Source organism: Schistocerca gregaria, chromosome 3 (genome assembly GCF_023897955.1).
Source record: "Schistocerca gregaria isolate iqSchGreg1 chromosome 3, iqSchGreg1.2, whole genome shotgun sequence".
In the NCBI taxonomy this organism is placed as follows: domain Eukaryota; kingdom Metazoa; phylum Arthropoda; class Insecta; order Orthoptera; family Acrididae; genus Schistocerca; species Schistocerca gregaria.
In genome coordinates this window covers 857,436,666-857,461,700 of record NC_064922.1, presented here as the reverse complement: position 1 = coordinate 857,461,700, position 25,035 = coordinate 857,436,666, and the positions used below count along the sequence as shown (strand labels likewise).

Below are 25,035 nucleotides of genomic sequence, written 5' to 3'. Positions count from 1 at the left end.
ATGCCTAAGCATGCTATCATCTTATAATAATTATTTATTTTAATAAGATGCCAATTTTGGATCAATTACCTGCAGCAATAAATATTCACTATCAATAATCAAGATTTTGTTATTGTTGTAGTATTAACATATGGGAACTATAAACAAGAGGCAGGCCTACGTTTGCAACATCATTTCAGAAATTATTAAACTTATTTCTCTATTACCTGCACTCTCAATATATGTTATTAATAAAACTAATAATCACTGCACCTTGCAACTCGAAAGTTTATTTGTTGGTGTCCTTTACAACTATTGTTTCCACATCGAATTACGACACATGGCAGGTTATTGTATCAGTAATGTGTGTATAAAGGAAATTGTCAGCCATGACAACACAGCTAACTTTTATTTGCCTTTAATAGTTTAGTTATTATGTGTGCCATGTGTGTTTAAACTAGTGGAGATGACAATTACAATGAAATCTTCACTTTTGAGAAACCCAACAGGGAACCATAGATGTTTGCCTTCCTAGCGGCTAACAGGGCTGGTGGGTGGAAACATGTGACCAATCTGGTCCAAAAATGTTTGGATCAGTGACCTCTAGTGCACTGTAACAGAGTGTAAAGCACAATCCCTTAGATGGTCCTGCCAATGCAGAATTACTACTACTCTTCCAGATGGTCTGCAGTTTTTGTCTCACTTAAATGTCTGACAATCAGAAACAGGAAAATTTTATCGGGGTCTTAGGGCAGCTACAAGGACTATATTACCTTATAACATCAAACAATGGAAAATCCAGGATGGACTGTAACAATACCAGAGAAGGAAAGTTGCTACTCATCGTATAGCGGAGATGCTGAGCTGCGATAGGCACAAGAAAAAGATTCACGCAATTGTGGCTTTCGGCCATAAAGGCCTTTGTCAGTAATAGACACACGCGCGCGCGCGCGCGCGCACGCACGCACACACACACACACACACACACACACACACACACACACACACACACACACACACACACACACACACACACACAACTTGCACACACGTCTGCAGCCTCAGAGAACTGAAACCACACCAGTGTGGTCTGTCTCTGAGACTGCCTATCACGATTCAGCATCTCCACTATACGGTCAGTAGCAACTTTGTTAACTTATAAAATGTTTCTCATATAGACATAAAATAATCATAATATTGATAAATACATATGCTCATGTGTTTTGTTTCATTCTCCTCTGAAGTTATCATAATTGGCTCCTTAGGGACTGCCAAATGTCGATCGGAAATGTGTAATATATTTAAACTATGGCATCTGCATCTTCAGTCTTTCTGGTACCTTCATTACAGATACTACTATGTCTGGGGTGTAAAAAATGAATGTGTCAGATGTGAAGCACTAAAAATATCGCGAGGATAAACGAAGCTGTGGATGAGTTATTAATTCTGTTTATGAACTCTGCATTATATCATACAAAAATACATGCATCGTGAAGAATGTATTATTACTGACTTTGATGTTTGTACATAACTATTTCCTCCTTTGTCTTTCGGTAGAAGAAAATGGACCTTTCAGTTAAATCATTTTTGCTTTCTTTCAGGAGTGCTAGTTCTGCAAGGTTCGCAGAAGAGCTTCTGTAAAGTTTGGAAGGTAGGAGACGGATACTGGCAGAAGTAAAGCTGTGAGTACCGGACGTGAGTCGTGCTTCGGTAGCTCAGTTGGTAGAGCACTTGCCCGCGAAAGGCAAAGGTCCCGAGTTCGAGTCTCGGTCGGGCACACAGTTTTAATCTGTCAGGAAGTTTCATATCAGCGCACACTCCGCTGCAGAGTGAAAATCTCATTCTGGAAACATCCCCCAGGCTGTGGCTAAGCCATGTCTCCGCACTATCCTTTCTTTCAGGAGTGCTAGTTCTGCAAGGTTCGCAGAAGAGCTTCTGTAAAGTTTGGAAGGTAGGAGACGGATACTGGCAGAAGTAAAGCTGTGAGTACCGGACGTGAGTCGTGCTTCGGTAGCTCAGTTGGTAGAGCACTTGCCCGCGAAAGGCAAAGGTCCCGAGTTCGAGTCTCGGTCGGGCACACAGTTTTAATCTGTCAGGAAGTTTCATATCAGCGCACACTCCGCTGCAGAGTGAAAATCTCATTCTGGAAACATCCCCCAGGCTGTGGCTAAGCCATGTCTCCGCAATATCCTTTCTTTCAGGAGTGCTAGTTCTGCAAGGTTCGCAGAAGAGCTTCTGTAAAGTTTGGAAGGTAGGAGACGGATACTGGCAGAAGTAAAGCTGTGAGTACCGGACGTGAGTCGTGCTTCGGTAGCTCAGTTGGTAGAGCACTTGCCCGCGAAAGGCAAAGGTCCCGAGTTCGAGTCTCGGTCGGGCACACAGTTTTAATCTGTCAGGAAGTTTCATTTTTGCTTGCAGTTTGTCTTTTATTAACTCCTAACTTAGTCCAGATGATATCTCACTTTTTGTTTCCTGCAAGGTGCAGTAGGATCCATGTGACAACAGGTACGTTAGTACTATTGTGTATTCTTGCACATTATACCGTGGAACAGACAAGCTCTGCAGTTCAGCATAACAAGAAGGTGAGGGGTCTCACAAATTGTGACATCAGCTGTATGAGCATAATAAAAAACAAAATTACATTGCCATCAACTGTTTCTGCCAACAAGATGAACAGGAATATATCAATGGTCAATTCCCCAACTATAATCATTATTGCCAAATGCAATTTTTTTAAATTTAAAATGTTTCTGTCATAAAAATCCTATTAGGTAACAAGTAAAATGAAATGAAAAAGGAGGTGGCTTACCTGCATGATCGTCACTGCGCCATATGTTACTGCTGTCCAGTATATGGACCCAACAACAATGCCAGCAGCCATGAAAGGGCACACTTTTATGACAATACTATCAAGTGTGTCTAGTATAAACACCACTGTACCTGATTAAAAAAATGAAACATGATGAAAAAACAGTAGGCAATACTATACGTCCAGCAAATTTATTTTCCTGTAGTGGAACTTACCCACATTAGGAATTAAAATTATGTATTCTGTTCCACACTGTGGACAAGTTACACGGCCGGAAGGATTTCCTTTTTGTTTCTCATCTACCCATCGTTGTATGCAGGACTGATGGACCTGTTTCACAGTAAAATACTTTGTTATTTAGGAAGTACTAAATTTAGTGAACATTTACACATTGTTCAAGTTGGCACTATGGATTTCCAATAAAAGGATTCATTTTATGGAGGGAACATTTGATGTATTAAGTGCTGCAACTCACATGACAGTTATCCCTTCCAGAGGAAAAATTTAGGGTTCATTGTAGAGTAGTATAGGTTATATCTATTCTAGTTTTGTATTTGAGAATTAGCAGTATTAGACTCATCTGGGAGTAGCTTTAGTTGAGAACGTTCAGTAGACCAACCATTTAAGTAGAGAGAGATAAGTGTGGACTTCTTATTTAACTAATTGTGCATTCAGTACCTTTATAACAGCATTCCAAAAAAGAATATTGTCCTACAAAATATCAACAAATGGAAATATGCAATATTTTGTACACATCAAAAGAAAAGATGACCTGAATGCAATTTTTTTCCTCAACAAACATGACGTGAGTTGTTTAAAGGCAAGTTACACTTTGTTCCAATGGTGTGCACTTACTTCCTGAAAGTGTATTCACTGCAAGTTCCATTGGTTACTACACTAATTACAAGGAGCTTAACTGCTGCACTAGCTGCAACATATCTGACTCTCAAGATTGCATAGTCCAAACATCATTATTATTATTAACATTAAACAATGGGAAGGTTAGGATGGATAACAATTATTATATGAAAAGGACTGATTGCTACTAACTATACAGAGGAGACACCGAGTTGCAGACTGGCACAACGAAAAAAGACTGCTACACATTAAGCTTTTGGCCAAAATGGGTTTCTTTCAAAGTAGCATTGTTGTTGTTGTTACTGTTACTACTACTACTACTACTACCACTACCACTACTACTAATAATAATACTACTTCTAGCTGTACCCAGCCACACATTGCTGTGGCTCAGTTGGGGTGGGGGGAAGAAAGGAAGGAAGAAAGAGAGAGAGAGAAGTTTCTAAAATGTATGACAACTGGATATACATCCTAATCTCCTACTCTTGCCCGTCTCTGTCCTCCTCCTCCTCCTCCTCCTCCTCCTCCTCCTATCAGCTCCTGCCCCGAGACCCATTTCTCAACCTAGTAACTCCTTTTCAATCTTTATGTCCATTTCCTTCCAAACCCTCTTTTCGTAACATGTATGGATATCATTTTTTCCATGATCTGATTCTGATGAAATATAGCCCATACAGTGCCCAAAGCTCTAGTCACATTATCTGCAAAATCTCTTGAAATTTCATCTAATGGTTTCAGAGATTAGCATGTCAAAACAAACAGAGAGAAGACAGACAGACAAGAAAAGACACCACAGTTTTAGAGTTTTATTATTAGTATAGATACTATGAGGACTGATCAGAAAGTTTCCGTTGGAAGGCCGTACTGTCCAGAATCTGTACACCACACAGGCAAAATTGTTGTGAGCACTGAGGCAACAATCCCACTGAAACAACAAGTTAAAGATGCCTGTCTCATAAAAAAAAAAAACACCCTGTGTCCTAGTGCGTGAAGAAGTCTGTATCTGCCTGCTACACATCCTCATAAACAGGAATCGTTGACCCTTTAACGCCTTTTTTAAGGGACCGAATGGGAATCACAATGGGGGAAAACTGGACTACAGGACGGGTGCTCAAGCGACTCCCACTCGAGTTGGTGCATAATGGATCTGGCCTGCCAGATCGAATGGAGTCTTATGTCAAATTGCAATCAGCATAGAACTTGGAGCACCATTTCACAACAGTGGTTTTCAATAGACATGTTGCCCTATACGCATTCTCCATTCTCAGATGGCTGTCACCTGGTGTTGGTCCTTCAGCATCCAAGAACAGAAAAACAGAACATTGGTCCTGTTTGAATGCATTTGGTAGTAATGTTGCCATAATTCACATTTCCCCATTTCCCACACACACAACAGAAAGACGTGAATGCCACACTAATCCCTTGCCTTCATGTCAGTGTTTATGTACCCCCATCAGAGACGCACTACGCTGCATATATGCTACAGCAACACCATCAAATGCAAGCTTTTTGATCACTCCTCATATATGTTTTTACAACATAACCTTATATATATATTTACACAACATATGTCACTCCAGTAGGTATGCAAAACACGTGTATTCAAATACAACAACGTTTCAAAATTTCAAAGGAATATAAGAACTTCCGAGATTTTTGCTAACAATGTATCCCTTTTATACTGAAACATCATATTTACATTCATTAATCGATGTGCTTGCAGAGTATGCTGAAAAAAGTAATAGTTCCACTTCTGCCACCTGGCGAAAATACGGCACTGTAAGCAGTCACAATGCAGTGTGGGTGTAGGAAAGAGGGGGGAATGATCAAAACAAAGAAGAACCACATACAAGACAGAATCCAACTTAACACGGTATTTACCCAACAGATATGGACATTTTGTTAACAGAAAATGTATTAAACATTTGGTGAAGTTTTACTATTTTAAGAAGTGAAGTAGGAAGATGACAAATATAATCAGAACTTTTAGAACATGCCAAGACACGAAGGAAAATAATTCTGGTACAAGAGACAAGTGGTACCCAATAATACCTGTGTCATTATACGATTTGACAGCAACGGATTTCTTTGAATCCTTCCAAAAGAAAGAGGGGTACTAAAGCATTTTTGTGTTATTAGAGTGATGGTCAAAATATGTAAAACTGTATTCTACTAAGGTAGCCAATACTAACACTGTAATATACAGCTTATGAGTACTTTGTCAACATTGGAAAACCATGTCAACTGCTTATGGACAATGAATCTCAGTTTACAATACTACCTTTAAAGAGTTTTTGGTGTGGAAAGGCACTAAGCACATAGCTATGTCCAAATATCATCCACAATGTAATCTGAGCAAATGGTTGATGAAGGAAATTGGTGTTCTGTGTAAAACATTCTGCTCCGACAGGCATACTCTTTGAGTTCATCTTATTACAGAACTATTTTAAATGGACCACCCACACCTTTCTACAGGGTTATTACTTGTTGAAGTTTCGGGCAAACATTTTGCAGGAGAACCTCTACTGAAACTGCTTTGTTGGCCCACCGGCACGATAATACAGCCAAATGACATGCAAGAAGTGGTGGTAGACAATATACTTATGCAAGCAAATATCAGAGAGCACAATTTTAACAAAAACACTAGCATATCTAATGTCTGTATCAAAGATTTAGTACTGGTGAAGTATCACCCACTGAGTTTGGGATTAAAAAAGGAAACGAGTAATTTTTTTCTGACTTACATTGACCTTTATGAAATAGTTGGAATTCCACATCCTAAAGTAGTGTTCCTGGTGGATCCAGTGACCAGCTAAAAAAAGGCCTGTATAATATAGAAGTGGTTATGAAATTCCTTGAAACCACACAGAGACCATGGTCTTAAGTGGTCTATGCATCTTTAAGTACTTAAGGAACATGAAGTAATCAAAACAGTACTACTTTTCCTTTTTCCCTGCATCGATTCTTTATCCTCTTACTATCTTATTATCTGTAAATCACTATACTTATACTGTTCTATATTATTTCTTAAAATACATTAGTGAGAAGAAATATATAAAGAAGTACCGTAGAGCTCCAGCTCTCACATGATACACCCTTACAGAGCAGTGAGTTGAATGTTTTATCTTTTCTGGTGTTTTTTTCATAGTAAATTTCGCGAGTGTTTTACTGCTTAAGAGGTGCAAGCTCACTTAATACTTAAGTCAGGCAGTCCATAGTGCAGTTTTAATTTCTTCTGGACTGCCAGCTACATAGCACATTAAGGCAACAGCGTCCATTGGTGACACATCAGGAGGTTAGCAAGTTGCACATCTAAGATTTTGTCTGCTTTTACAGTGTACTTCTTATGTTAATCTTTGCTAGGGTGGGTAGGATGTGTGCATGCTGTGTGTGGATGCAGGAGAAGATGGCTGCAGTTCATAAACAGCTGAATGTGGTTTTGGCTATGGTCAGTCACCTTCAGGCTGCTGTCTCAGAGTTCAGCAGTGGCAGAGGATCTGGCGCGTGAAACTGTACACCTCAGGTGTCACTTGTTTCACCCATGAGCGCTGCCGATGCACCTACTAGTGCACTCGACATGGTGGCTATGCCCTCATACTAGTGTGATGAGGAATGGTGACACATTCACATCACTTGACTTGGGAGAGCCACTGTGGAAGCTGACCATCTGGCTTCACACATTCACCTTGGGTGCAGACAGGTGGCTGCTCCTTCAGCATGGTTCCAGCAAAAATGAGGGGATGTGTTTACTAGTTATTGGGAGCTACAACATTAGGTGTGTTGTTCCCTTAGGTAGACAGCATTTAGGGCTGAAAAGAATACCAATGTGTGCTTGGAATGTCTAACAGGGTGCGGGGTGGGACTCATCTGAGGAGTCATTTCCAAGTTGGGGATAATGTCAGCACCAATTACACCTGTCACATAGGTTCAGAGGTCACCCTCAGTTCATACAAGCAGCTGGTGGAGGTGGTGAAGGCTGCTGGCCTTATGCGTGGGGTGCAGGGACAGCTCGCTATTTGCAGCACTGTTCCCAGAAGTGATTGGGGTACTTTGGTTTAGAACCGAGTAGAGAGGCTCAACCACAGGCTTTGTCAACTCTTGTGATGGTCTTGGCTGAAGATTTCTTGGCCTGCATTATCAGGTGGGGATTTGGAGAACTCCCCTTGATAGGTCATTGGTGCACTCAGCACTTAAAGAAAAAGGAAGGAAAGAAAGAAAGAAAGCAGCTACCCTGGTAACAGAGTTCTTGTAGAGCGCAAATGAGGGTTCTTTTTACACTATGTGGTAGACTGAGGTACTCAAATGAACACTTGCCAGATGATACGCACAAGGGAAGTCAGACAGTGTTCAGAAGTTGAGAACTCAAATTATTCTCGAGTTTGAGACCTGACTGAAACCCGGAGTGGAAAGTTCTGAGATATTTAGCAAAGTCATGGACTGTATATCACAAAGACAGATTAGAGGCCATTTGGGGGGGGGGGGGGGGGGGGAGTGAGTGTTCAATCTCAGTATAGACAATATTTTTGTCTACAGCAATGAAGTTGAATGTGACAGTCTAATTATCTGGTCATGTACAACAGGTCTAGGAGGAACCAAGTAAATTGTTGAATGTTTACTGGGCACCTGATCCTACTGTGGCAGTTCTACAGTCATTCAAAGAAATAATGTGTAAATTCCCAGATCATGCAATACTATTTGGGGGCAACTTTAACCTAAATGTCTATGGATTCATTGTGGGGAGTACAGACTGGCAGTCTTGCAAAGTACTTTTGAACACATTCTCTGAAAACTGTCTTGAGCAGCTAGTTTGGCAACCCACATGCAACGCAAATATCTTTAACAGTTGTCACTACAAACAGGCCAGACCTTATTAATGAAGTCATTATAGAAACAGGGATTAGCAATCATTCTGTCGTTATAGAACTGTGGTTAATAAAGTTAATAAATCGGTCAAGAAGGCTAGGAGAGAGCTTCTACTAGAAAGAGCAGACAAGTAGCTGTTGGCATCTCACTCAGGCTATGAAATGAAGCCACTTAACTCCATTAAGACGGGCAGAAAGAAGTTATGGGCAAAGTTTAAGCAGATTCTGAATTGTGGTCTGGAGAATTCTATGCCTAGTAAGTAGATTAAGGACAAAAAAGACCCACTATGGTTTAACAACAAAATTCAAAAAATTACTGAGGAAGCAGGGCTCTACCATTCTCGGTTCAAAACACAACATGCAAATGATGACAAGCAAGGATTAGTGAGCAAAGGATACAACAATTACCACTATCATGCCTACACAAAAGACCTGGCAGAGAATCCAAGAAAATTCTGGTCCTATATAAAAATCGCTAAGCATGTCTAAGGCTGCAATCCTGTCACTTGTTGATCAGTCTAATGTGGGAGTAGAAGATATCGTACAAACATATTGTCATTTGGCCTTTGCACAGAGTTCCATATGGATGACTTAGTAATAAGCATCCCTGGCATAGACGCACTACTGAAAGAGTTCAAAGCAAATAATTCATCAGGTCTGGATGAAATTCTAATTCAGTTTTATGAAGAGTACTCTATGGCACTGGCCCCTTACCTAGAATGCATTTATCGCAAATCTCTCACCCAGTGCAAAATCCCAAGCGACTGGGAAAAAGGTTCAGGTGACCCCTACGTATAAGAAGGACAAAAGAACAGACTTGTAAAACTCCACATCAATATCCCTAACATTGGTTTGCTGCAGAATCCTTGAGACCAAGAAGCTAAGTCCATGAAACAGTATGGTTTCAGAAAGCATTACTAATGCAAAACTCAGCTTGGCCTTTTCTCACATTGTTAACTGCAACAGGCAGAAGATGACCTGCATTGGTGATGGACAATTTAGCAAAAGATAAAACTCGCGCCGAAATGTTCTTCTTTGGCATGCCAGTGTATAAGTGTGTTAGTGAAAAATCAGTGTAATACACATATTTATTTATGTATAAAAGCCAACTTCGAAATTTTCCTTTGTGAGAGTCTGCATATACAAGATCTGTGTTCCGATTTGAAGTTCTAGATTCACTGTTTTACTGTTGGCATCACTTCTGTATAAAATTTCACTGATTTGTACCAATACTCGTTAGTAATGTGGTATACTGTGACATTCTGAACATCCACAAGTGCAGCAATAAAATCTTACCATTATTGTCAATTGTAGGTTTAAAGTTAATTGTGCCCTTTTAAAATTTTTAGGAATAGTAGGCCTATGGTTGTTCAAAAGATTCATTCTTTAATTTCAATGTGTAATTACTTGAGACATAGATTGTTTCTGAGAAATTTTGGAAGCTTAAAAAACTATATTTTCACAAGTTACTGGTACAAGTGTTCTTGGATAACTTATTTCGTAGCAAATCAAATCAGTGTTTGGCATTTACAGTTACTGGCAAAAAAAAAAGATAATCCCAAATTTCATTATACATCAATACAAATAAATATGAATTTTTGAGAATTTCTGGAAGTTACCATTGCCCTGTACATAATCAGCATTTGTCATTTAATTACTGCTGCAGATATTGTAATTAACATATTGTGCTCCATCCGGTTCTCTCTTAAAAAGGAGTATATACTATCTACAAATACTCTTTTTGAGTTTGCTAACAACTATAATTAACCTCAAAGTTTTAGGAAATTAGCAGTTTTACCCCAATATTTCCTGTTGTGTATTTGCTTCAATTCTCACAGGGAATCAATTTTTTACCAGCTCCACTGTGAAAGTTGTTCTCAAACATGAGATGAGTTGGCTGACATTCACAAGCAGCTGAAAATCACCCTTTCTACTTTCAAACAAATGGAACCTGCTGTGAATCAGTGAGTTTGAAGAGCTCCTGAGAGTCGTGTACCTGTGATATCTGTACCAGAGGTACCTCAAGTACTATCCTCTCCTGTGTAACCTGTCTCCTCTGCATAAAGTACATGATCTGTCATTACTTGTACACTTGACTGCAAGTGGCATGTAGATGGTAGATCTAGGTGTCCTGTACAGTGTGGGTAGGGAGCAGGGAGGACTCAAGAGTGTTGTACCCACCCCATAACCAACAAGTTTGAGGTGTTTTGGGGAAACATGACCTGTCCAGTGTCAAGAGGAGGCAAATACAAAAAGAGTTGCATTGTATTAATCATCAGCAGTTCAAATGTGCCACAAAATGGTACGCCTTACAGAAATGACAGCAAAGGACAGGAAAGGACACCAGGCACACTCAGTGTGTATGCTTGGGGACCTCATTCGACATGTTGAAGAGGCTATTCTGGTAGCCATTCAGGGGACAGGGTGCAGCCAACTGCAGACTATGGCACACGTTGGAACAAAATGCCTGCCATCTGGGCTCCAAGATCATTCCAGCAAGTGACAAGGTTGGAGCTTCAACAAAGCTCACAATTTGCAGCATTGTACACAGAACTAATCAAATGTTCTGTGACAATCTAGGCTGTGACTTCCTGGACATTCGCCATATGGCCGAGAACTGTAGAGCCCCCTAAATAGGTCAGATTTGCACTACACATCCGAGGCTGCTAATCAGATAGCTGACTACGTGCTAGATGCACACTAGGGCTTTTTTTTAGATTAGGTCACTCTCCATCCAATCCAGATAACGACTGCTGGAAGTATCTGTGTCAGATCGAAAGAAATTCCTCCCACAGGTGAGTGTATTAAAACCACAACGATAAGCATTCACAACAAGGTGGCAGAGTTTGAAGCTCTCCTGAAAACCAGTGAAGCTCACATAAAAGTCGGTACAGAAAGATGGTTGAAACCTGAAGTTGATAGTGATATACTGGAGGAAAATTTGAGTGCATATTGAAAGAATAAAAAAATCGGAAATGAAGTTGGTATATTTGTCACAGCAGACAAGAAACTCAAATCCACCAAGATAGAAATTGAAGCTGGCTGTGACACTGTTTGGGCAAGACTCAGTATCAGGAGTGGGCACAAAATGATAATTGGATCCTTCTACAGCCCACCACATTCATCTCTTGATGTAACCAAAACCTATACAGAAAACCTTAGTTCACTTGTATGTAAGTTCCGTGGTCATACTGTAATCATCAGTGAAGACTTTAATCATCCAACAAATCTCTGGGAAAATTACAGTACTGTTAGTGGTAGGCATTATAAGAAATCCCCTGAAACTTTATAATGTCAACATTAAAACTGGTATCAGTTACTGTGATGTGGTTGTGGCAACAATGATTACCAAAGTATATAGGACTACTAAAACAAGCAGAAAAATACATACGTTCAGTAAACTAAATAAAAAATCATCAGTAGCGGCATGCTTCAGTGAGGAACTTGAAACTTTCAGCACAAGGCAAGAGCACGTAGTGAAACTATGGCTCAAATTTGAAAGAATAGTACACCATGCACTGGGCAGATATGTACCCAGTAGAATAGTTCATGATGGGAAAGACCCTCTGTGGTATACAGTCATTGTACAGAAACTTCATAAGGAAACAGAGATTATTGCATAGTAGGTGAAAAACAAAGTGTAGGGCTATAGACAGGGAGATGCTGAATGAAACACTTCTGGTGTCAAGAGAGCAATGCATGATGCCTACAATGACTACCACAGCAGAATATTGTCAAATTATATTTCACCAAACCCAAAGAAATTCTGGTCACATGTAAAAGCTGGCGTCAAGAGAGCAATGCATGTTGCCTACAATGACTACTGCAGCAGAATATTGTCAAATTATATTTCACCAAACCCAAAGATATTCTGATCATATGTAAAGGCTGCTAGTGACACCAATGTAGGTGTCCAGTCCCTTGCGAATGAGACAGGACTGAAATTGAGGATAGCTAAGCAAAAGCTGAAATGCTTAACTCCATTTTCAATGTTTCTTTACAAAGGAAATCCAGGACAATTGTCAAATTTAATTCTCATACCACTGAAAAGATGAGCAGAATCAGCATTTGTATCAGTGGTGTTGAGAAACAGCTGTGATCAAAGTTCCAGGGCCCAATGGAATCCCTAACAGATTCTACACTGAACTTTAAGCCAAGTCGGCCTCTCTTCTAACTATAGTCTATCTTATATCCCTCGAACAAAAAAATCGTGCAAGGTACAAGTCACACCCATCTACAAGACGAGTAGTAGAAGTGATCCACAAAACTACTGCCCAGCATCCTTGATACTGATTTGTTGAAGAAACTTGGAACAAATTCTGAGCTCAAACATAATGAGGTTTCTTGAATACAATGACCTCTTCAATTCCAACCAGCATGAATTCAAAAAAACATCTAACATGTGAAACCCAACTCGCACTTTTCTTGCGTGACATAGTGAAACCTTTGCATCAAGTCAACCATGTATATGCAGTATTTCTTGATTCTCGAAAAGAATTTGACTCAGTACCACACTTACACTTATTGTCAAAAGACCGATCATATAGGGTATCAAGTGAAACCCAGACTGGACTGAGGACTTTTTGGTAGGGAGGATGCAGCATGTTATTTTGGATGGAGAGTCATTGTCAGCAGTAGAAGTAATTTCAGCTATGATCCTGGGGATGTTGTGACCCTTGCTGTTCATGTTGTATATCAATGACCTTATAGACAATACTAACAGTAACCTCAGATTTTTTGCATGTGATGCAGTTATCTATAATGAAGTTCTGTCTGATGGAAGCTGGATAAATATTCAGTCAGATCTTGGTAAGATTTCAAAGTGGTGCAGACATTGGAAACTTGCTCTAAATTTTCAGAAATTTAAAACTGTGCACTTTACAAAATGAAACAACATATAATCCTAAGACTATAATATCACTCACAGATGCAATCAGCCAACTCACACAAATACCTGGGTACAACACTTTCTAGGGATATGAAATGGAACGCTGAAATATGTACAGTTGTGGGTAAATCAGTTGGTAGACTTCAGGTTATTAGTAGAATAGTGGGGAAGTGCAGTCAGTTTACAAAGGAGATTGCTTACAAATCACTCATGCAACCAATCTACAACATTATTAATGTGTGGGACCCATACTGTTATAATGACAAGTTGAACAAATATACTTCTAGGACGACACAATACATGTAAGTCACAGATCAAGTAAACAAAGTAAGATGTGTGTACACTGTAACAGTCAAATCAGCACCGAGTTCAAGTCTGGCAGCCACTGGCTGGCTGCCGCTCAGGTGGCGCGACTGCTGCATGGCTGGCAGACAGCGCCGCATTTAGAGGACGTGCGTTATTGCGCAGCAGCACTTTGAATGATCGGCGAGTCATAACAAACACTTTTCCCCCGTTTGACATTTTTGCACTGGTCTTGATGGTGGTGGCCTGTAGATTGCTGACGTCCATAGGAGTTGTTTGACTGGCCGTAAAGTCTCAAGGAGGAGGCTTCCAGTATGGACAGAACTGTCCCCGATGGTAACGGGTCGAGATGACAGGAGACGTGGGGGTCGAATCTGCTGGGGCCCCGTGCACCGTGCACTCACTGGGAGTGACAGGAAGCAAGACCCCCGAAGCAGTGAGACGATCCAGCTTCTGTTTGATCCTATCACGAAGGGCCACAGGAATGGGCCGAGCATGAAAAAACTTAGGCTGAGCAGTGGGTTTGAGCATGACATGAGCTTCAAAGTCATTTGCACGGCCTAACCCAGGAGAAAAAAGGGACGAAAGTGTCGTCAACAAGGAATCCAATTGAGCATAAGGAATAGCATCAGAGACGATACTGACAGAGTCATCCATGGAGAAACCAAAAACACGAAAGGGATCGAAACCATAAAGATTCTCCGCATTACTATCCTCGACCACAAATATGGGAACAGTGCAAACGACAGATTTGTAAGATACCTCAGCATCAAATTGTCCCAAGAGAAAAATCAACTGTTTATTGTATATCTGTAATTGCCTAGTGACAGGTGATAAAATTGGAGAACCCAACTGAAGATACGTCTGAGAATTGATGATAGTGGCAGCAGAACCAGTATCCACCTGCATGTGAAACTTCCGACCAAGGATTTGGACAGAGAGGAATAACCTCCCTGAAAGGGAAGATGTACCACTGACAGACAACACAGAAGCAGAATCAGCGTCATGTTCATGAATGCCATGTATGCGGTCGGATTTGCGAACCGATGACACATGACCCTTCTTTTTGCATTTGTAACTCACGGCCCAACATTGGTGACAATCCTCCCATGAATGTTTCGTAAAACACCGCGGACATGAAGGAAGTTGCCGTGGGTTTTGCTGCAGTTTCTTAGAGGTTTGTTTATGGTTTGGCTGAGGCTGCGCTTGCGAGCGTACTGCAGCCACGTCGGCTGGCGGGGACACGCCGCATGCTTCGTCAACAGCGCACAGAGGTTGTACTTCCCCGACGTCACCCCATGCCTCTATTTGCGCCCCAGCGGCGCAAGAAATTTCAAATGACTGAGCGATGGATAGGACTTCATCTACAGTCAAATTTGCCAACTGAAGGGCACGTTGCCTAACTTCTTTGTCGGGCGCCGACCGGAACATCCCGTACCATGGAATCGGCGTAGGACTCTTTGTGAGTGTCAGTAACAAATTGACACTTTCTACTGAGGCCGTGAAGTTCAGCAGCCCAAGCGCGATAGGATTGATTCGGTTGTTTTTGACAACGATAAAAGGCAAACCGAGGGGCTACCACATGTGTATGCTTTTGAAAATATATGTTGAAAATATATGGACAGAAGTGAGCACATTTCAGCAAAGGACAAAGACGTGGGATCTTTCAAAGCAGCCAATTGTGACAACAACCGATACATTTGAGGTGAAATCCATGAGAGGAACAGAGACTTACATGTTTGGTCATCCACAACATGAAATGTGAAGAAGTGCTGTCGAAGATATTTTTCGTAATCGGACCAGTCTTCTGCCGTATTGTCGTAAGGAGGAAAAGGAGGTACAGACAACGACGAGAAACGCCCCGTGTTTGATGCCGCGACAAAATCGCGAATAGCTGATGTGAGAAGCGTTTGCTGTTCAATGAGACATTGCAATAGTTACTCTAAAGTAGCCATGGAAACCTGTGGGTCAACGATGAAAAGTCAAAATCCACTACCTCGTCGGCAATTGTTATAATGTCAAGTTGAACAAACATATTTCTAGGATGACACAATACATGTAAATCACAGATCAAGTAAACAGAGTAAGACATATGTACACTGTAACAGTCAAATCAGCACTGAGTCCAAGTCTAGTGGCCGCTGCATGGCTGCAGACAGCGCCGCATGTAGAGGACGCGCGTAACTGCGCGGCGGCACTTTGAAAGATCGGCAAGTCACAATACATACCAAATAGGACTAACAGGGGATACTGAACATATACATCCAAGGACAGCACAATTAATCACAGGTTTGTCTGATGCATGTGAGAATGTCACAGAGATATTGAAGGAACTGAAGTGGAAAACTCTTGAAGATAGATGTAAACTGTACTGAGAAACCTTTAACTGATTACTCTAGGAAAACACTATAACCTTTTGATTACTCTAGGAAAATACTATAACCTCTATCTATCACTCACATAGGCATCATGAGGATAATATCAGAACAATTACCGCACACACAGAGGTATTCAAACAACCATTCTTCCTGTGCTCAATATGTGAACGGAACGGGAAGAAACCCTAATAAATGGTACAATGGGATATACTCTCTGCCATACACCTCATAGTGTTTTGCAGACAGTTATAGATGCAGATACTCTGTGAACTATAGATGAAGAGTAACAGGCAGATTCTACAGTTTTAGATTTCCAGAAAGCATTTGACACAGTGCCCCATAGCAGGCTAATGAATGTACGAGTGTGTGGAATAGGTTACCAGCTATGTGAGAGCCTTTATGTACGAGTGTGTGGAATAGGTTACCAGCTATGTGAGAGCCTTGAAGATTTCCTAAGTTATAGTAACGAGTATACTGTCCTCGATGGCTGGTGTTCATCAGAGACAAGGGTTCCAGTAATGCCACACGGAAGTGTGATATGACCGCTGTTATTCTCTTCATACATAAATAGTTTGGCAGGCAGAATGGGCAGCAATTTACAGTTATTTGCGGATGATGTTGTTGTGTATGGTATGGCATCAGAAGTGAGTGGGAGAACAAGGGTACAAGATGACATACACAAAATTTATAGTTGGAGTGGTGAATGGCAGCTAGCTGTAAATGTACAAAAACTTAAGTGAATGAGAATGAGTATGAAAAACAAACTCGTAATGTTAAGATACAGCAATAGTGATGCCCTGCTTGACACAGCCACATCATTTAAATATCTGGGCATAATGTTGCAAAGTAATATGAAATGAAACGAGCACATGCGGACTGTGGCAGGGAACGCAAATGGTCAACTTTGGTTTATTGGGAGAATTTAGGAAAGTGTTGCTCATGTGTAAAGGTGACACACACGGAACATTAGAGAAACATATTCTTGAGTACTGTTCAAGTGTTTGAGGAGTGTACCAGGTTGGATTGAAGGAAGAGACAGAATCAATTCAGAGGCAGGCTACTGGATTTGTTACCAGTAGGTTCGAACAATACGTAAGTGTTATGGAGATGGTTTGGAAGTTCATAAGAGAATCCCTGGAGAGAGTGACTGATTGATTAATTAATTGAGGGGGGGGGTTTGGCACTAAACAGCAAGCTCATCAGTCCTATGATTCAAAACTTACATGTTTAAGATAGATATGCCCATTGAAAGTGGGCAAATCCAGCCAGAGGGGTCAAACTATAAAGTGAGAAAGCTAAAAACTCAAACAGTGGAAGGCATAAAAGGGTAGGTCAAATCTAAAAACTGGAAGAACAGAAGGATAAAGGGGCTGTCTTTGGAAGGGGGTGTGGTCATGGGTCTCACACCCAGAAAACCCAAAGTGTAGCCCCAATTATAACTAACCTTACCCTGCCCTAGGAGTAAAGCAAAACCTTATAACTGAAAATAGAAACCACCTTCACACAGGAAACAGTTCACATTCACCAATCCACGAACTGTCTGCTGATATTAAAGACAAGGAATCTGGAAGACTATACTTAGCACAAAGGGCAAAAAGAAGGGCACATTCCATCAATATATGGGACACCGTCAGTCTGGCTCCACAGCTACATTGTGGGGATGGCTCCCAATGCAAGAGAAAACTATGGGTGAACCCAGTATGACTGATACATAGATGGCATAATACAGTAGACTCGTTCCGAGAGGAGCAGAAGGAAGAGCACCGAACTGCAATATTCTCCCTGATTATGCGGAGTAGTAGCACACTAGATGTCATTCCACATTTGGGCAGAGAGAGATTTGATATGTATCCGTATATCTGCATCTGGAATCGTGACAAATTTAGGGGGGGGGGGGGGGGGGGCGGGCAAGTATCTGCCTATCTAGCCAACGGCCAGCTAGTTCATTCTTTGGGATGCCCACATGACTTCAGACCCAGAGAAAGACAGCTGAGCAGGCGGCACAAGGCACAACTGAGGGCAGAGCACAGACCAGAGTGTGATGAGAATAGCATTGTTCTATAGCCTACAGGCTGCTCACTGAGACAGTACACATTAAAATACTGTGGAGGGAGGCCTGAGTAACAAAATTGAGGGTCCTGTTAATGGCTAGCAGCTCTGCTGTGAACACACTCCATGATCCCACCAGTAAATGGTGTTCCATGCCAGAAGGACATGTAAAAGCATATCCCACCTTATCTATCCTTTTAGAACCATCAGAGTAAAATATGGTAGCACCCTAGAACTCTTCTAGGATGGACAGTACAAGGTGACTGAATACCTTAGGACCCTGGAATAGGTCAGTCCTAATCTGTGGTTTAGGCACCGTCCACGGAGGGATGCAGGAGGAAATACACCAAAGGGCACATTCCAGTGAGTAGTGATCCCAACAGGGAGTGAGACGCATTCCAACAGGTAATCCCACATGATGCCAGGCATTAGGAGGGAGACAACCCTCGTTTACAAATAGGATGGAGAACATAGTATGGTCAGGGGATCTCAAACGGCGATTGCATAAGAAACCTGGAGTTAGCTCCGCCGAATTTGTAGAGGAGGAATCATCGCATGTGTGAGAAGACTGTCGACAGGACTAGTGCAAAAGGCACCGATAGCCAGGTGCACCCCACAATGATGAACAGGGTCAGGTAGTTTCAGGGTAGAAGGAGCCACTGAGCCATAAACCTGCCAACCACAATCTAGTCTGGAAAAATCCAGAGCATGGTTAATATGGAGAAGAGTTAGCACAGTCTGCACCCCAAGATGTGTGGACCACGAGGCACAGAGCATTAAGCGTCAGGCTGAAGGTAGTCTTTAGGTGGCAAGTACAGGGTAGCCGCGTCAGCTTTTTATCGAAAAGAAGGCTCCAAAAATGAGACTGTGTTACAACATCCTGGAACTGTTTGCCTAAATAAAGTTCAGCCCTGGGGCGTAGTGTGGGTTAAGATGCATAACCGGCATTTTGGAGAGAGGAAACAGAATCCACAACAAATGTCCCACCCAGAGGCCCATCGGATGGCACCTAGGAGCTGGCATTCAGCAGATACTACCACATGGGAGCTGCATCGAGAGCAAAAATTGTCCTTATACAATGCCTGGATAACCAGAGGCCCAAAAGAGGTTACAAGCCCACTGATAGTGATGAGAAAGACTGTGACACTTAACACAGAACCCTGTGGGTACCATTCCCCTTGATCCAAGGGGTGTTGAGTAAAATGCCAACTCTAACCTGGAAGAGCCAGTGGAATAGAAACTCGTGGATAAAAATCTGAAGTGGGCTGCGAAAGCTCCAGTGTGGAGAGTAACAAAAATGTGATGGCACCAAGCCATGTCGTATGCCTTAAAACTGTGACAAGGTGTCGGTGTTTATGAAAAATCTGTCGGATTGCTGTTTCCAATCGGAGTAAATGGTCAGTTGTAGATTGTTCTATCAAGAAGCCACACTAATATGGGGATGAAAGGCTCCAAGATTTGAGTACCCACCACCCTCCCAAGCAGCTTACAAAGTATGTTGGTTAGGCTACTCCGCCAGTACATGTCGAGAGATGTTGGGTTCTTCCTGGGCTTACATGTGGGAATAACTATTTGTCTCAGCATTATGATAGAAAGACACCTGTGCGCCAAATGTGGTTTGAAGACCCTGAGTAGACGTTTCCTTTGGGTAAAATCCAAGTGTTGGATCATCTAGTTGTGGATGCAATCCTCGCCTGGGACCCAGTCATAGATGAGGTGAGGTGAGAGCCAGCAAAAATTCCCATTCAGTCAAGGCTTAATCTTGGTGGTGGTTGAAACAGAGAGGGGTTTCTTCAACTTGTCATCTCTGCCCGAGAAAAGCAGCAGTATAGGAAGGAGGCGCTGATGCTGTTCCAAAGTGTGTCGTGAGATGTTCTGCAATGATCGATGTATCAGTACACGGAGAATCCTGTAGGATAAGACCCTGGACAGTTGTTTGTCAGTGACCCAGAAGGCTATGGATCTTGGCCGAAACATGAGATGAAGAGGCACACATCCCCAGGATGGAAACATAGCACTCCCAGCATTCCTTTCTACTCGGCTTCATAAGGGAGAGAGTCTTAGTATGGAGACACTTAAAAGCTATAAGATTAGTCTGTGAAAGGTGTTGTTTAAATCATTGTAGCACCCGTCAACAGTCCTGAATAGCAACCGCTACACCCTTGGTCCACCATTGTATCAATCGGTAACAAGGGGAATAGCAGTGCCAGAGACATGAAGAATAGTGACAGACATGTACTGCACAACTGCATCAATACAATCAGAGAAAGATGTCAAAATGCACAGCACACATACATAGAGGCCAACTGTCTCTGCAGAAAGCCCAATGTAGGAAGCCTATCTGCCTGGTGCAACAGGGGAACGATAGAATAACCAGAAAGGTGTCACTGTCACAAAGATCATCAAGGGGTGACGAATGTAGTGAAGCCACGAGAGCAGGGGAGGAGACTGTGTGATCAATAGCAGAAACAGTGACATGAGTGGCACTGAAGTGGGTTGGAGAACTGTCATTGAGGGGAGACAAACCAAAGTCTGTAATATGTTTGTCAATTAGAAGACTCCTACCCATCGAAGTAGCACTCACTCATATGGGGTGGTGTGCATTGAAGTCCCTGAGGAGGAGATACAGGAGTGGAAGATGCTGCATTAAAGTAGGCATTTAATATAAGGAAGTGGCCTACCTAGAGGGAGCTAGACAATGCTAATGGTGATTGCTGAAGTCGTTCGCACTCTAACTGCTATTCCCTACAGGCTAGTACAAAGGCAGGATCCTTTCACTAATAACATCAGTGCAAACCAAAGTGCAGAGCCCCTGCGACAAAGCAAGCTGGGATAATTTTAATTCCCCTCTTGTTTTGATACCTGCCTCCTTAAATTCATTTTTTCACTTTTTACAATTTACCATTAACATACATGAATATAATCTGTATTTTCGTAAAAAAGGATGGCCCTCAGTTCTAAAGAATATAACACCAGATCTAATTTTGTGTTTAGTTTCATACATGTAATTGATTTTTTAATTTATTTTTACTATTCCTAGTTAGTTCTGGGTGGAGATTTTAATTTGCTGAATATAGACTGGGAGACTCAAACATTCATAACAGGCAGCAGGGAAAAAGAATCCAGTTAAATTTGTGCTTTATCTGAAAACTACCTTGAGCAGAGAACGGACTTGTGGCGATAATATATTAGACCTTCTGGTGACAAACAGACCCGAACTATTTGAAACAGTTAATGCAAAACAGGGAATCAGCGATCATAAAGCGGTTACTGCATCTATGATTTCAGCCGTAAATAGAAATATTAAAAAAGGTAGGAAGATTTTTCTGTTTAGCAAAAGTGACAAAAAGCTGATTACAGAGTACCTGACGGCTCAACACAAAAGTTTTGTCTCAAGTACAGATAGTGTTGAGGATCAGTGGACAAAGTTCAAAACCATCGTACAATATGCATTAGACGAGTATGTGCCAAGCAACATCGTAAGAGATGGAAAATAGCCACCGTGGTACAACAACCGAGTTAGAAAACTGCTGAAGAAGCAAAGGGAACTACACAGCAAACATAAACATAGCCAAAGCCTTGCAGACAAACAAAAATTACACGAAGCGAAATGTGGTGTGAGGAGGGCTATGCGAGAGGCGTTCAATGAATTCGAAAGTAAAGTTCTATGTACTGACTTGGCAGAAAATCCTAAGAAATTTTGGTCCTATGTCAAAGCGGTAGGTGGATTAAAACAAAATGTCCAGACACTCTGTGACCAAAATGGTACTGAAACAGAGGATGACAGACTAAAGGCCGAAATACTAAATGTCTTCTTCCAAAGCTGTTTCACAGAGGAAGACTGCACTGTGCTTCCTTCTCTAGATTGTCGCACAGATGACAAAATGGTAGATATCGAAATAGACAACAGAGGGATAGAGAAACAATTAAAAATCGCTCAAAAGAGGAAAGGCCGCTGGACCTGATGGGATACCAGTTCGATTTTACACAGAGTACACGAAGGAACTTGCCCCCCTTCTTGCAGCGGTGTACCGTAGGTCTCTAGAAGAGCAAAGCGTTCCAAAGGATTGGAAAAGGGCACAGGTCATCCCCGTTTTCAAGAAGGGACATCAAACAGATGTGCAGAACTATAGACCTACATCTCTAACATTGATCAGTTGTAGAATTTTGGAACACGTATTATGTTCGAGTTTAATGACTTTTATGGAGACTAGAAATCTACTCCGTAGAAATCAGCATGGGTTTCGAAAGAGACAAAGAGACGGTCTTGTGAAACCCAGCTCGCACTATTCGTCCACGAGACTCAGAGGGCCTTAGACACGGGTTCACAGGTAGATGCCGTGTTTCTTGACTTCCGCAAGGCGTTTGACCCAGTTCCCCACAGTCATTTAATGAACAAAGTAAGAGCATATGGACTATCACACCAATTGTGTGATTGGATTGAGGAGTTCCTAGATAACAGAACGCAGCATATCATTCTCAATGGAGAGAAGTCTTCCGAATAAAGAGTGATTTCAGGTGTGCCGCAGGGGACTGTCATAGGACCGTTGCTATTCATAATATACATAAATGACTTGGTGGATGACATCGGAAGTTCACTGAGGCTTTTTGCAGATGATGCTGTGGTGTATCGAGATGTTCCATCAATGAAAAATTGTACCGAAATGCAGGAGGATCAGCAGCGAATTTACGCATGGTGCAGGGAATGGGAATTGAATCTCAATGTAGACAAGTGTAATGTGCTGCGAATACATCGAAAGATAGATCCCTTATCATTTAGCTACAAAATAGCAGGTCAGCAACTGGAAGTAGTTAATTCCATAAATTATCTGGTAGTACGCGTTAGGAGTGATTTAAAATGGAATGATCATATAAAGTTGATCGTCGGTAAAGCAGATGCCAGACTGAGATTCATTGGAAGAATCCTAAGGAAATGCAATCCGAAAACAAAGGAAGTAGGTTACAGTATGCTTGTTCGCCCACTGCTTGAATACTGCTCAACAGTGTGGGATCCGTACCAGATAGAGTTGACAGAATAGATAGAGAAGATCCAACGGAGAGCAGCGCGTTTTGTTACAGGATCATTTAGTAATCGCGAAAGCGTTACGGAGATGATAGATAAACTCCAGTGGAAGACTCTGCAGGAGAGACGCTCCGTAGCTCGGTACGGGCTTTTGTTAAAGTTTCGAGAACATACCTTCACCGAAGAGTCAAGCAGTATATTGCTCCCTCCTACGTATGTCTCACGAAGAGACCATGAGGATAAAATCAGAGAGATTAGAGCCCACACAGAAGCATACCGACAATCCTCCTTTCCAGGAACAATACGAGACTGGAATAGAAGGGAGAACCGATAGAGATACTCAGGGTACCCTCCGCCATACACCGTCAGGTGGCTTGCGGAGTATGGATGTAGATTTAGTTGTGGTATCGTTTGTTATAGGGTGAAATCAGTGAGTTTCATAATTTAAATTCTATAATAATTGCAAAAATTTGGAACACCACATGATGGTATTCTTAAAGTATATATGTAGCTCTATTCGGAAACATGTTAGCAAAACCAGCCCTTCACCAATTCCAAAGTAATTTTATGAGTTAAGTTTTAACTGTAATTTCTGTAAATTTAACTTTAGACAATGTGTAATTTCAGCACCTATTATTGTGATGATATATAAGGGCCCGATTATTGGTCATGAGGCAGTCAGTACATGGCCAAATTTCAGACGAGTAACCTGTGCTGGTAAGAACAACAATGCTTCAAATTAACAGTTTAGTAAGTTTTAAGCAAATAGGCCAAGTGTAGAAACAGTTACAGCGTCTGCTTCATATGTACCTGATTATTCTTCAGGAACTGTGAACTTTGTGGTTAGGTTTTGCTGCTCATAGCTATTCAACAGTAAACTATTGTAGCAGTATCTGGAGTTTCGCGTGCAAACTATTAATCAGGCTTATGGAAAGTTTAAACAATAGTACACTGGCCATGTAACCGTGTATTATTAGAGTTGTGAACAGTAAAATTAAAGTACTGTAAAACGTAACTGTGCATAAGTCGGACACACCATTTGCAGTCACACCATTTGCAGTAGTCAGTGTCAGAATCCACAACCAATCGTTTCAGCCAGTGTAGCAATGCAGTACATCAACACCGAGGATAACAATCAACAAATGAAAGAAATAAAAGGAGGTGGGACCGCTACATCCTCCAGATGCTACCTCGGGACAAGCACAGATCCAACAGAACACCTGATAACCATGAAATGTTGGAGAGAAGTCATCACGGAATGAAGTTTCTTGAAGAGCAGGACCGAACACAGAATAAGAGCAAACAAGTTGTTGCATTTCCAGCTGCAATTTCACTGGATTATTGTGTGGCAAGAATCCAGGTTAGATAAAGAAGCCGAGGTGAGGTCATGTCATCAGGTCAGTGTTAATCACTGACAAGGATCAGGTGACGTCCATAAAACCTGGGTCTGATTTGGAGTGAAAAGGAGGTTGCAAAGCCTTCCCGGGATGCCAGAGAAGCCTCGTCCTTGGACTTGCACTCCTGCTGCTGCTGCTGCTGCTGCTGCTGCTGCTGCTTCTTCTCCTCCCTTGGAGGAAGGGAGGATGTGTCATCAGTAATGGTGTAGGTGGCAGCGATGTCCGGATGGGACAGACAGCGAGCGGCTTTGGGGCTTTTGGAGTGTGGGTCCCTTGTCCAAGCCCCATCCCTGGCAGGAGCAAGAGAAGATTTCTTCACTGGCTGTGGAGGAGGAGGAGGAGGAGATGTTCTTTGCGAGGAAGGGATGGGAGCTGCTGGGGAGGGGGAAGGGACAACTGAGGCAAAGGTATGTGAGAGATTCACAGGGTGAAGTCAGTCAAACTTCATCAGAGCCTCAAAGCAGCCGAGATGGTCCAGGATCTTTATTT

At 41.8% G+C, this 25,035-nt stretch overlaps 1 protein-coding gene across 3 annotated transcripts in view; it reads right to left on the bottom strand.

Annotated features, from left to right (window-relative positions):
• Window positions 1–25,035, bottom strand: part of LOC126354847 (E3 ubiquitin-protein ligase MARCHF5) — an 80,296-nt gene that overhangs the window by 36,136 nt on the left and 19,125 nt on the right. For all 3 annotated transcript variants that reach the window (XM_050004829.1, XM_050004831.1, XM_050004830.1), the window contains 2 exons: window positions 3,004–3,118; window positions 2,789–2,919 (listed from right to left, as the gene is read on the bottom strand). In XM_050004829.1, coding sequence (XP_049860786.1) covers window positions 2,789–2,919; window positions 3,004–3,118 — 246 coding nt within the window. The remainder of the gene's footprint in view (window positions 1–2,788; window positions 2,920–3,003; window positions 3,119–25,035) is intronic.